Here is a 13,377-nt window from a genome sequence, read left to right as displayed (position 1 = left end):
ACTAACATCCTAACTAATTCAAAAGAAAATACTTTTTTGAAGGAAATTTGAGACCAAACAACACAGCCAGCAGCCAGTGTGTAAGACAGCCGGTGAAATTACTGGCACTTAAGCTATCCCATCTTAGGCCTCTAGGTTGGCAACGCATCTGCAATCCCCCTGGTGTTGCAGGTGTCTATGGGCGGTGGTGATTTCTTACCATCAGGAGACCCACTTGCTCGTTTGCCATCCAGTCAAATAAAAAAAAAACGAAAAAAAACCTGCCAGGTAAAATACAAATTTTCTTTTAACGGGTACCTACATAATAATAACAATAGTACCCCTATGTTCCGGTTGGGAACACGGAGTTGAATAAAAACGTAATTTTAAATGATTTTACAATTTTGATTTTTTGGATCAACTATTTCTTGTTGTCATTCTGTCCTGTCAGCGAGGGGACAAAAGAAGTACAGTTTAATAGAAGAAATGTTGTTGCACATTATACTATTATAACATGCTTATCAGATGTCCAATTATACTATGTGGGATTGCCTGAAACGGAACGCAAGAATGACGTATGACAGCTGGCAGAGATGGTATGACGATTGAGTGAACGAGTGCGAGAGAGAAAGAGGATCAGAGTGATTGAGAGACGAGAGCTGAGATCTAAGACGCGCGCGGTGACTGCTGCACCCATTTGTTGTATTTTTTCTTTTATTTTTTAATTATATGTTTCGAAGTTTTTTCAAAGTGTTTTACTTTATCGACAAGCCATATCCCACATATATATATATATATATATATTAGTACCTATTAGTACCTATTAAATATGCCCTGATCTTTAACGTTTATATATCTATATAATTATATTTATCCGTTGCTTAGTACCCAAAACACAAGCTTTGCTAAGCTTACTTTGGGACTAGGTCAATTGGTGTGAATTGTCCCGTGATATTTATTTATTTATATTATGGTAAACCATACAGTAATTGCCCACGGTACAGTAATTGCCCACCTGAACTAAATCAAATATTTACAAAGAAAAGTGGTGATAAATCATAACAAATATCGTGGTTATTATAATAATCTAGTCGCTTTTATCATTAAATTATTAGTGTTATTGTTGTTTCTTAAAAAAAAAATTAAAGTGGGCAATTACTGTAACGTGGCCAATTACTGTACGGTACTGTATGGTTTACCCTAAGTATATCTAACTAAACCTATTGCGTACAGTTTTCAAATGGATTTTCTTTATATATAAAATAATCGAATTTGTGTAAACAACACACAAATTCGATTAATTTCATCAAAGACAAACTAATAAACTTAAAAGAGTTGGAAAACAATAACATTGCAAATTTAAAGTTTTTAGTATCTCAAAAACGGCTGAACCGATTCTAATGAAACATAGTTAAGAACTACCACAAGGAAAGTCGCACTCATAAAAACGTTCGCATTGAAATCGGTTCACCTTTAGGTACAAGAGCTACAAAGTCACAGGTAGACAGACAAACATACATCGACGTCAATATTATAACACCTCTCGTTAAAAATACTATACGTAACTATAAGGAATTTATACAGAACCCTTCTAATTATATTGAAGTAAAACAATATTTAAAAATATTGTTCACGCCGTCGTATGCTGTTCTGTATGTTCCATTTAAGGCAAATGATTGTATAAATAAAATAACGTCATAGAACGTATAAAATTTTAATTGGAATTCGCTATTATTTTGTTTTTCTGTTGTTTATTGCGTCACAAACCTAGATTACCCGCTGTGTCATAAGAGCGTCATAATGGCATACTGTATCTAGACCCTGTCTTGTAATAAAAGTTTCCTTGTGTAGTGCGCAAGACGAAAACCCAGCACTGTTCTTGACTTGACACGTCACGTGTTTCTTCAAGAAACCATTTAATTCCGGTATTAGTAAGTTTATGGTAAGAATTTCATTTTTAATACAAGCTTTTTTGCTCGCATTGTCACCCGAACTACATTTGCATACCACGTTTGAAGTCGATGCAAAATAAATCTGAAGTGTTTCAATGGTCAAAGCGTGAAGTTCCTTTCACATTTGTAATATTAGTAAATAGTGCTAGCGGTAGGTATTGTACACCCCGAAATTCAGTAAAAAGCTGCACATGGTGTTAAAAGCATGAAAATCGGAACGATTGATCTTTAGGCCATACGAATCAATTTGACCCGTAGCACGAAAAAAGAAACAAAAAGGAGAGGAGTTATGACGTCACCTTTTTTTGTATGGGTAAAAAAATTGTTCTAAAACCTATCGTGTGTGTTATTTAATAAAAGGGCTTACCTACTAAGCAGATTTTAAAAATATATTACAATTATACTTCAGTCACTAAAGAAAATAAAAATCATTTCAAAATCCTCCAGATATGATACGGTTAAATCATCATTTGTAGAATATACCTAAAATTATATTTAATAGCCATATCCACCCCAAGAAAGCAATTTAGAAAATATTAACATTTAGCGCGTGAGTGAGAGCAAGAAAGGGAAGTAGACAGGGAGCGGCAAAATAATAAAAAAAAAACTTAATGTAAATATTTTCAAAATTGCTTTCTTGGGTTGGATATGAGGCTATTAAATATCATTTTAGGTATATTTTACAAATAATGATTCAACCATATCATATCTGGAGGAGCCCAAACTTGGTATGTTTTTAAAAATATTTTTATTTTAATTTAACTGAAATATAATGATGGGATATAATTTTTTAGAATCAGCTTAGTAAGCCCTTACATTAAATACGGGGTCAAATTGATTCGTATGGCCTAAAGATCAATCGTTCCGATTTTCATGCTTTTAACACCATTTGCAGCATTTTTTGGCGTAACGCTGGCACTAAGAGAAATTTTCCTGTGCTGGTACAAGTATTAAGTACCTACCTGCGTTGATGCTAATATTCATGGCTCGAAGTCGTCAGAAAATACTTTAAAGGTTTTGATCTGAGTGAGTCGGTGTGAAATAAATATTTTTTGGAAATTAACGTCTGCAAAAATAATAGTAGAACCTCGAATTTTATTATGAGTTGGGAAGTTATTCGACATGATTTCATTGTATAAAAATTAAGTGTCTAAATATGCCTACTGAGTAAATTTACTGGGGTGTGAAATAGTATTCGTAAGGGTTCGTGTTACTGCAGCGTCAGTTAGTTTTACCTACCCTTTTGCACTTAATTAAAGCCATTAAAATTATAAATCTTTCTTCTATATATATATAATTATATGTATATAAGAAAGTCGTGTTAGTTACACTATTTATAACTCAAGAACGTTTGTACCGATTTGGCTGAAAATTGGTGAAGAGGTAGCTTAAAACCAGGAAAGGGACATAGGCTACTTTTATCCCGATATTCCCACGGGATAGGGATAAAATCTCAAAGTAACAACCGCTGGGCTTAGAGCCATGAAATTTGAAATGTGGGTAGCTGGACATCTGGAATAATACATAGGTTACTTTTTATCCCAATAATCCCACGGGATAGGGATAAAATCTCGAAACAATAACCGCTGGGCTTAGAGTCATGAAATTTAGTATTAACTACACTGGGCGTCTCGAATAAAACATAAGCGACTTTTTGACCCGATATTCCCACGGGATACTTACCTAGAGATAAAATCTGGAAATAACAACCGCTGGGCTTAGAGCCATGAAATTTGGTATGTAGGTAGCTGGACCACTGCAATAACACATAGGCTACTTTTTATTTATTCCGATATTCCCACGGGATAGGGATAAAATCTTGAAATAATAACTGCCATGCTTCGAGCCATGAAATTTGGTATGTAGGTAGCTGGACGTCTGGAATAACATATAGGCGACTTTTTGACCCGACATTCCTACGGGATACCTAGAGATAAAATAGGGTAATAATAATACATAATATAGGTACCTATGTATGCAATCTTTTTTGATAAGGTAGGGCAGAAGTGCCGGTTTTGGCCACCTTAAGACCGTTTTTGGCCAGATGACATTTGAAGTAATATATGAAAAGTTATATTATTAAAACAATATGTTTAGTGAGTATTCAAAAGTTTACAGGGTAAACCATACAGTAATTGGCCACGTTACAGTAATTGCCCACTTGAATTTTCTATATGAAACAAAAATAATACAAATAATTTAATGATAAAAGCGACTAGATTATTATAATAAGCACGATATTTGTAATGATTTATCACCACTTTTCTTTGCAATTTTTTGATTTCATTCAAGTGGGCAATTACTGTACCGTGGCCAATTACTATATGATACTACACTACTGAAACGAATAAAGTTTGTAATGTTTTATTACCATAAATTTATTTCGAAGGTATATTTAAACAGTTAATTCATATTCATATTCATTTATTGCATCATGTTAATTAGTACAATTATTGTAGATCTTAAAGTAAACATGCCAGTAGGTACATGATACTCTGGCAGGGCACTGCAATTTTTTTACATTCAAAATTTAAATTCTTCAATACATTATTTGAACTGAGTGAATGAAAATCCATTCTTAACAATAATCAGAAAAAAGTACCTAAATTAAAGTTTCATTATTATTATTATTAACAAAATGTCAGCGTTATTTGTTGTTGTTGTTGTTTAAATTATCTAATCAAAAATCATTAAATAAAATAAAAATAGTTATTATCAATGTCAATATCCAATCAAATCACAATAAAACAATTATAATTAAAAAACATTCGTTACACAGTACGCCAATTATGAAACTAGATGAACAAACGGTATAATAGCCACAAACGGTACTTCTGCCCTAGGTCCCCATCCACTCTAATCCACTTCTTAAAGCAAATTAATAATTAAAAAGCAACCTTTAGGTACATATAAGGTAAAGGTACTAGGGCTCGTCGCTGTCCCAATAGTCGGCATCTTTAATCTCATGTCATTAGCAAATAGAGATGACAGCAGGGTGTCGTCTATTGGACATTAGCGCTGTCGAGAACTCGGACGTTTACCTTAACAGAGTTATATAGATCTTAAAGTCTGCATTAAACAACAAAAAAACGTCACATGCAAGTAGCGACTGCTGCTTAAATACGAGTAAAAGGTTTTAGAACGAGACAGATTATGTAGATTTTCAAAAAAATATTAAAAATCCAACTGTCAATCCAATTATTTTTTATCTTCGCTAAACATTGTCTGTGTAATGAAAGTATATTCTACACACACAAACAAACATCACGCCTGTATTCCCAAATGGGGTAGGCAGAGCACACGAAACGTTACCGCTTCGGAGAAACTTTTAGCAATTTTAGGTTAAAATTAATAAACTATGATTTTTTATTTATTTGGATATTTGGTTTTATATCTATGTTTTCATAATAATAAAGTTGTCAAATACATCACAGTCGACTTCTGAGCAAACGTTCAGTTCAAAATATATCTGAACAAGATTCTATCTACGCCCTTAACCGTACATAGAGTCGTGTTCATATATTATTGATAAAATTTTTGCTCAGAAGTATGAGAACTGTACTGTATATTACAGAGTTTAAGGCTACTGAATTTGATTTTATTTACGCGGTTGTGCTTTTAAACTAATTTTTTTCAACCTCGCATACACAGTCTATATCAATGTTAATGGGAATATTATTTAGTTTGTTCGAAACATGATCGTAAATGGTGATTAGTGACGTAGCCGTCTTTGTCTTGCAGTAGCTGGGTTTGTTGCTCACACCTTGGAAGCATTCTGTTTTCTCTCCCGGTTTGTTGTCACTGTAAAAAAAAACAGTTAATTTGAATAAAATCCACAGCTACAATCCCGGGCTTTCACAAAGAAGGGGCCACCAAATAGAAACTTCGGTTTTTTTTTAAATTAAGACTTGTAAACACTATACACACTTTTGAGGGGAGGGGGGCGGACTGAAAATCAGCGCTGCGCAATGCAGGCACAAAAAACTGTTTTACTGATTATGTTTAGTGTGAATTTCTTTTTCAACTGTTTTTTTTTTGTGGCAATTAATGATTTCTTTATTTCTTTTCCTTTGATATTTTTTTCGCTGTTTTACCTTTGCCAATAGTAATTTGTCCAAACATAATTAAGTATACTGTTTATCTTATTTGGAAAATAGTTTTGCTCCTCACCTCTAAATCCGGCCCTGGACTAGACGGGGTTTATAATGGTATTTTTTACCTATATACATAACAGGTCGTGTGGAATACGGAATGACATACACATAAAACTTAGGTAATACATACATACATACTTACATATAATCGGGATCGGGATTAAATCCCAAAATTTAAAACGCTAGGATCAGGGGCATGTGGCGCAGGTGTTTTTATATCCAACATGTTTTTTTTTTTTGGAAATCTCATAAATCTCGTAAAATCTCGAGATTTCAATTCAACTACCGGATGTAATGGTTTACCTTTCAAGCGTAATATAGATACAGTCGAGTTCGTAAGCTTGTGAGCAAAATTTGTATCAAAAATATCTAAACACGACTTTATTGTTAACAATTTATTCTAACATAATATATCTTTCGTCTAACATCTGGTAGCATGGTGGCCGGTTATGTTGCTCTGAAGATGAGCTCTGGTTGAGTTCGAAACGCGTTAGTGTAGTGTAGTGTGGTGGTGGTGATAGATGGGTTTGTGTGATTTGTGTGTGTTCTTACAGTGTGGAGATGGAGGAACTGCATGAACACGCATATCTTCGTCGCGGGTGAGCAAAGAAATTCTTTTAGTTAATTAGTTAATTTATTGTTTAACGACGTAGAAGCGTGTTCAGGTATTTTTGATTAAATTTTTGCTCACAAGATTATGAACTCGACTGTACAGTCAACCAATTTGATTCCTAGGCCACCATAGAACCTGGCCGTGGTAATTTTGGTGTGTCTATTGCAATGCTTATTAGATGGCGTAAAATGCCACAATGACAAAGTTCTCTGGTAGCCTAGTAATCAAATTGGTTGACTGTACAAAATAATTCAGTATAATAAACAAAAACTCTCTCTCCTTTTGACATAAAGCCGACAACTCGAAACATGTTTTTCTGTGAAAAAACTTTGCAAGAAAATTTTAACAGAAACTTACAAATCAGTTAAAATAGGGAATATGTACTCAGGACGTTACTGACATTATTAAGGACGATAGCCGCAATTACAATGAAAAAAACAGCAAACGTTAGTAAGTAAACGTTTGCAGGTGGTAGGACCTTTTGCAAGGTCCGCCCGGATTGCTAACACCATCTTGCTCGCTAATCCTGCCGTGAAGCAGCAGTGATTGCATTGTGTTTCGTCGTGGAGAGTAAGACAGCCGGTGAAATTACTGGCACGTGAGGTATCCCATCTTAGGCCTCTAGGTTGGCAACGCGTCTGCAATACCCCTGGTGTTGCAGATGTTTATGGGCGGTGGTGATCTCTTACCATCAGGAGACCCACTTGCTTGTTTGCCATCCAGTCGAATAAAAAAAAAAAAGTATGCTTTTCATAGTAAATTCTATAATAATTGCTAGCTATAGTGCGATAGTTACCGGCAAGATACTACGGGGATCTCTTGGTGGAACCAGGCCGATTGGACGATGAAATACGGGGCACGCTTCTTCATATCAGTGTCAACAATGAATGGACTCTTCATCTGTGGAAGTGACGAATTGCAATCACATTATGGTTGAGGAACAGATTTTCTTTTCTTAAACCAAATAAATCAATAAAATTAAAAAATCAAAACCCGACTGCGTTGAAAAATACTAAAAAGATGAAAACAAGACGTGGACGTAGTAGTGATCTAGAACTCTGTTAAATTAGGTACTAAGAATTTTTGAGCTGGTCGCGATTAGAATGGGTCCCGATTGTTGAAGTAGACCACTACGGCCACGTCATGTTTTCTTCTTTTAAGTATTTTTTAATGCAGTCGGGTTTTGATTTTGTAAATTTATTGTTTTATTTCATACTTTTTTGGTATTTCTGTAAAAACGGTAAATATAAACACATGACTTAAATATATTTTTGTCATCACTCGATAGGTTTGAATAAAAAAATTTGGCGCCAAAAATCCGCCATTTTTTTAATTTCTTAACTAACTCAGTGTCCCTCGCGTCATTAAGACGAATCCAATGACGTATCATTTATCAAAATCGGTTCAGCCGTTGAGTAGTTACGAGAGGACATAGGAATAGACATACATACGGGTCAAACACATAACCCTCCTTCTTCGCAGTCGCGTAAAAATCATACCGACACTAGAACAAAGAATAATCAAAAAAAAAATATGGTTCTGGGAATCGAACCCAAAACAGAATAAGAGAACTAATTTACCCGTGCAAAATACAATATATTATAAAATACCGAAATTACAAAAAAAACACGTACTTCAATTGGTTTAATTGCACAATTGCCTTCAGAGCTTAAAGGCGGCGGTAGAGCGGGGGCGCTTCTTTTCATCCTATGGAGATGAGGCTGAAAAAAAAACTCAAGTCAGGCATTTTTCTATTATATCGGAAGTAGAACATAATACAGTACAATACAAATATTCCTTGTTAAACAACACAAATAACACACCGGAAAATAGGAATCGAACCCTCTTCGTCATCATCCTGTGAAAAAGTGTCTTCACTCACAGACAGATGGACGGGCGGACAGCAAAAAGACCCTAATAGGTTCGGGTTTGCCGATTAAGTAACTTAAACTTAATCGGCCCCATATTCCATACCAAAAAAAATTTATGTGAAAAAATGCAAGTTTTTACACGCAGTTCTATACCGCAAAAAATATTTGAGACTTGGCAGGGGCACCGCCGTGCCCCCATGATATAGTGACAACACACACACACACACACACACACACAAACATCACGCCTGTAGTCCCAAATGGGGTAGGCAGAGCACACGAAACGTTATCGCTTCGGAGCCACTTTTAGCAATTTTAGGTTTTAAGTTTGACAGAAACGGTACAATAGTGACAGCCTGCTAGCCTTGTTAGCCTGTCGCCTACGGTATACCTTAACCTTTATCCTCAGTCGCCTCTTACGACATCCACGGAAGAAATGGAGAGGTGTAATTCTAACCTGACACCACACGGGTAGTGACAACAGTGTCAATTATTATAGTAAGCAATTAACTTACCAAGTTCTTTATCACGAGCCGATCGATCTTTTCCTGTGGATAGTTGTCTGGTTTTATATGACAGAGAGTCTTGCCTTCGCATGCGTGGTGTACAAAAGGCTCTGAAAATAGCAACAGAATATTTGACATACAGCTCGCCCACTTCGATATTTAGTGCACAACTTAGTTATAAGCAAGGAAAGTTTTATAGGATTTATAAAACTCTGTAACTTCAAGTAAAGGATATTAATTTCAGAAAAGAATTAAACCGTTTTCTAGAAATTATATTATGAATTTATGAAATTAATACATTTACATTGTTATGTAATTTCTATAAAAAATATGTACAAATTAATAAAAAAATATTTTACGCCTTTTAAAAAACAAACCAACAATCACTAGTTGGAGAAGTATTTAGAGACGAGAAAGATATATATATTAGTTGGATAACAATGCAAGTACAGTCAACCCAAATTACAGTCAGCAATAAAAGCTTGTACAAAATGATTTTTAACGGAAACTTATTTTTGTCCAATAATTTTATTGGCAACGTTAAACGCCTCATTCTACAATAAGTATCTGACACAAGCCGTAGCCAGATAGGTCAGCAGAAAACCTTAAAAATTACCCCTAAAGTATCCACCGCATAGCGACTTGTGGCACACTTCGTAATTAAGAATCTCAGATATATCCGAAAACTATCAAAGCATTATGTGACTCGTAAATACAAGGAAACAACAATTAAAAGTAGTAAATAACAAAAGTTGAAAAACCACCGCCATTCCTTTAGGAGCTATGGTGTCACAGACAGACACGTCAAACCTATAACATCCCTCTTTTTGGGTCGGGGGTTAAAATGGAGTTTTTTTTTACCTGCTGATATTGCGTTGCTAATGTTGATTGCTAGTGATGTTACCTGCAAAGAAAAAATATACAGAAACAGTCTTGTGTGTGACCACAATCACACCGAAAACGGGGACTAAGTACGAGTAGAGCAGACTTGCCTGATAAATTTTGTAAATGAAAACCTGAACAGATCACTCTCCATACAGTGTGTTACCGGCAGCCTGGCTTTTTTAAGGGAGGTTAAAGTAACGTATTTCTGTAACGTTACCATGACATTCAGAGTTTGTTAACTTTCTAACAAAATTATAATTGTCAGCAATGTACAGCTAAGTAAATTGACAAGTAAGTGTAAATGACAGCCGACAGAAACTTTGATTATTACTTTCTTTCTCACTTGAAATGAGCATTCTAGCGAATGTTTCATTACAGGTAGAAGCTCACAAAATGAACAGGAGAGTTATAGCGAGCATTCTAGCGAGCATTTAAAGTTTAAATTTTAAACGAACCGACGATAATTTCCTTCGACCTTTTTGCTGAGCATCTGTCAAACATAAATAAAAATTTTGACGAGCATTTACTAGAGCGTTGCCTACAATAATCGTGTAAACGGTCGTAGCAATGTTTGGCTCTGGCTAAGATCTATTCGTTGTTCAGTTTGATAAATTTAAGATAAATAATAATAAATAAATATCAAGGGACAATTCACCATTGACCTAACTAGTCCCATACTAAGCAAAGCTTGTATTGTGGATACCAGACAACGGATAAACATACTTATATAGATAAATACAGACTTAAAACAATTAAACGTCCAAGACCCGAGAACAAACATTCGTATTGTTCATCCTAATATCTGCCCCGGCCGGGGATCGAGCCGCCCGGGACCTCAAAGCTCCGTAGTCAGGATGTCAAGTCAAGATGGTAAGATGTTCTGTCATTTAAAATAAATGCGTAAGAAAGAATGCTTTATATTTTGGTAAATATAGATCTAACTATTGTTAATTATTCTTACCGTAACGAGGACTACGCCCAGCGACACCATTTTATAATTTGGTTTATAGACGGCTATAATACCACTATGCAATCACTATGAAGAGAGACGCAATGAAAATGTAATTACATATGACCTTATATTTATACTTATTATCGTTTTATGGCTGTCCAAATATGTTCAATTTTCCCTGTATGACGGAACTCAGTTAGGGGCCAGCGTGTAAAAGGAATAATCCCGTTTTTTTTTTAAGACTGGCTTTTGTGTATTTTTTTCTTTTGGTTGCTTGAGTTGCTTTAATGGCCATGGGCTGGGCACTGTGTCCTTGTTTATCTTTACTTGTTTTTAGCATTCCGTACCCAAAGGCACCCTATTACTAAGACTCCGCAGTCCCTCCGTACGTCCGTCTGTCACCAGAGTGTATCTCATGAACCGTGATAGTTAGACAGTTGAAATTTTTAATGATTATGTGTTTCTGTTACCGCTACAAACAACAAATACTAAAAACAGAATAAAATCAATATTTAAGGGGGGCTCCCATACAACAAACGTGTTTTTTTGCATATGTCTAATGTTTTTTAAATACTTAATAGTACGAACCATTCCGGCGCAAGTGCGACTCGCACTTGGCCGGTTTTTAAGTTTATAAGCAGCAACTTTTACGCAGTCGGAAAAAATCCATAATGGATAACTGGGAATGGGGGGTATATAGACAGCGCCGCACTGTCATCGGCTAAAAGACCCGGCTGCAGGGGAGACCCCCTGGTGCTTATTACGGGGAGTCTGGTTGCCCCGATATCGTACTTGTATCGTCGTCCGATACCGACATCGGATCGTATAATGTAAAAACGCTCTGAGAGGTACGAACATAGGCCGAAATGAGATGATATAGGTACGAGAATACAAGTACCTAATATACTTGAAAGGTTTCGATATTTAACTAAATTTAATAATAATAATAATAATAATAATAATCCATTTATTTCAAACACAATGTCCATAGATGGTTAGTAATATTAAATCTTACAACTATGTTAGTAGATTTATAAATAATTCTCCAACATTAAAAACATAAAATACAGTTCCGATTATTCAATTAAATTAAATTAAATTAAATTTTTTAAACAAACTTTAGCTGGCAGATTTGACACATTCAATGATTTTAAGCATTTTACTTATAGTAATCGTATTATTGTAATACAATCTAGACTAATGTATTTCAATACAGATATGTAACTGTTTAGATACTTAGTTTATGGGGGAATTTCAGTATTTAAGACACCAATTGACGTTGTTTCGTTCACTTAATTAATTACCTAAACCTTTAAGAAAGATCTGCATGTATTGTGAGCATTGTATTTATATCGGAACCCAAAGTATATAAAGTTAAATTGGCTTAAACAATTGTATCCTCGTACGTATACTTAGTATTAGTGATTCATTAATTATAATTTATATTGACATGATGTAACAAAGCTCAGTCATATCTAAGATTGGAATTCGCTAAAATCTATGTTATCCCCTAACCTGTGGGGTAGACCCAACTTTTTCTACCGAACGAACATGATGCGGAGGCCTAGACTATACAATACAAAATGATAACCTTAATAGGTGTGTTATAAATATTTATATATTAGTTATTATTAACATATTGGTTAATTTTCTAAGCCATTTAAATAAAATATTATAATTAAAAATAGTTGTGTTGGTTTCTTGTGATCGGTCGAGGGATGACACTTATCGACGACCAATCACAAGCAAGTAAAATGGCGGGAAAGACATTTGACAGACGGCCTACAGTGGTATGCCGGGACATTCGTTTTTCAGCATCAGGGCTAGTAAAATAATTTCATAGTACTGCGATTTGTCTACTTAACTAAGTTGAACTGTTTTAACTTTTAAACAATAAAACTGTTTTCCAATACTGCTGAGTGTTTCTGCATTCAAACTCCTTACTTCTGAGTGTTGAACCAGTACGGTTCACAGGTGGTTATCATTTTTCGTATAGAATTCTATTAATAGCCACATCCCGGGTTTGTGACCTTATTAAGATAAAAAAGTAACACTTATTACAGATTTTTCGCAAACATGTTTGCGCTATAAAAATAATCTTAAGCATGCTGATGACAACAAAAAAAAATCAAACGACCATGCAAGGAGTTGACAATCATGCCCATCCAAAGACATAAATAAAAAATAAATTTTCGGAAGGACCATCGTTGCCAAGAAGAATGCGTCGCAATAAACTTAGCAGAAAGTCTTCTTTTTTTTCACAAAATGTACCTTCAGCCAAATAGTGGTCTATCAATTTTTAAACAAGTTCCTATCAAATGAATAATGTCGCTAAAGTCGAATTTCCAATTTGACAGACTGGTCTATTGGCATTATTGTTTTATGACATGCAAACGATTATCAATTTTAAGGTGGTAGACCACATATTTGGCTGATGGTATATTAACAATTGTCTTAAACTTACC

At 34.8% G+C, this 13,377-nt stretch overlaps 1 protein-coding gene across 1 annotated transcript; it reads right to left on the bottom strand.

The window, feature by feature from the left end:
- Nucleotides 1–4,359: 4,359 nt before the first annotated feature.
- Nucleotides 4,360–10,988, bottom strand: LOC141427017 (uncharacterized). The gene is made up of 6 exons (XM_074086237.1): nt 10,922–10,988; nt 9,937–9,979; nt 9,085–9,185; nt 8,333–8,419; nt 7,495–7,598; nt 4,360–5,732 (listed from the first exon to the last, which is right to left on the bottom strand). The coding sequence occupies exons 1-6, from the start codon at nt 10,949–10,951 to the stop codon at nt 5,555–5,557; spliced, it is 543 nt and encodes a 180-aa protein (XP_073942338.1). The 5' UTR covers nt 10,952–10,988; the 3' UTR covers nt 4,360–5,554.
- Nucleotides 10,989–13,377: the final 2,389 nt, after the last annotated feature.

The sequence above is a fragment of the Choristoneura fumiferana genome, chromosome 4 (assembly GCF_025370935.1).
Source record: "Choristoneura fumiferana chromosome 4, NRCan_CFum_1, whole genome shotgun sequence".
NCBI lineage: Eukaryota > Metazoa > Arthropoda > Insecta > Lepidoptera > Tortricidae > Choristoneura > Choristoneura fumiferana.
This window is presented reverse-complemented; position numbering and strand designations above follow the sequence as displayed.

Coding starts and splice junctions, on each gene's coding strand:
- LOC141427017 (XM_074086237.1), bottom strand. CDS start 10,951: ATGGTGTCGCTGGGCGTAGTCCTCGTTACG. Junction 9,186..9,936: donor TAGCAACGCAATATCAGCAG/GTAAAAAAAAAC, acceptor TGCTATTTTCAG/AGCCTTTTGTACACCACGCA. Junction 8,420..9,084: donor GGCTCGTGATAAAGAACTTG/GTAAGTTAATTG, acceptor TTTTTTTTTCAG/CCTCATCTCCATAGGATGAA.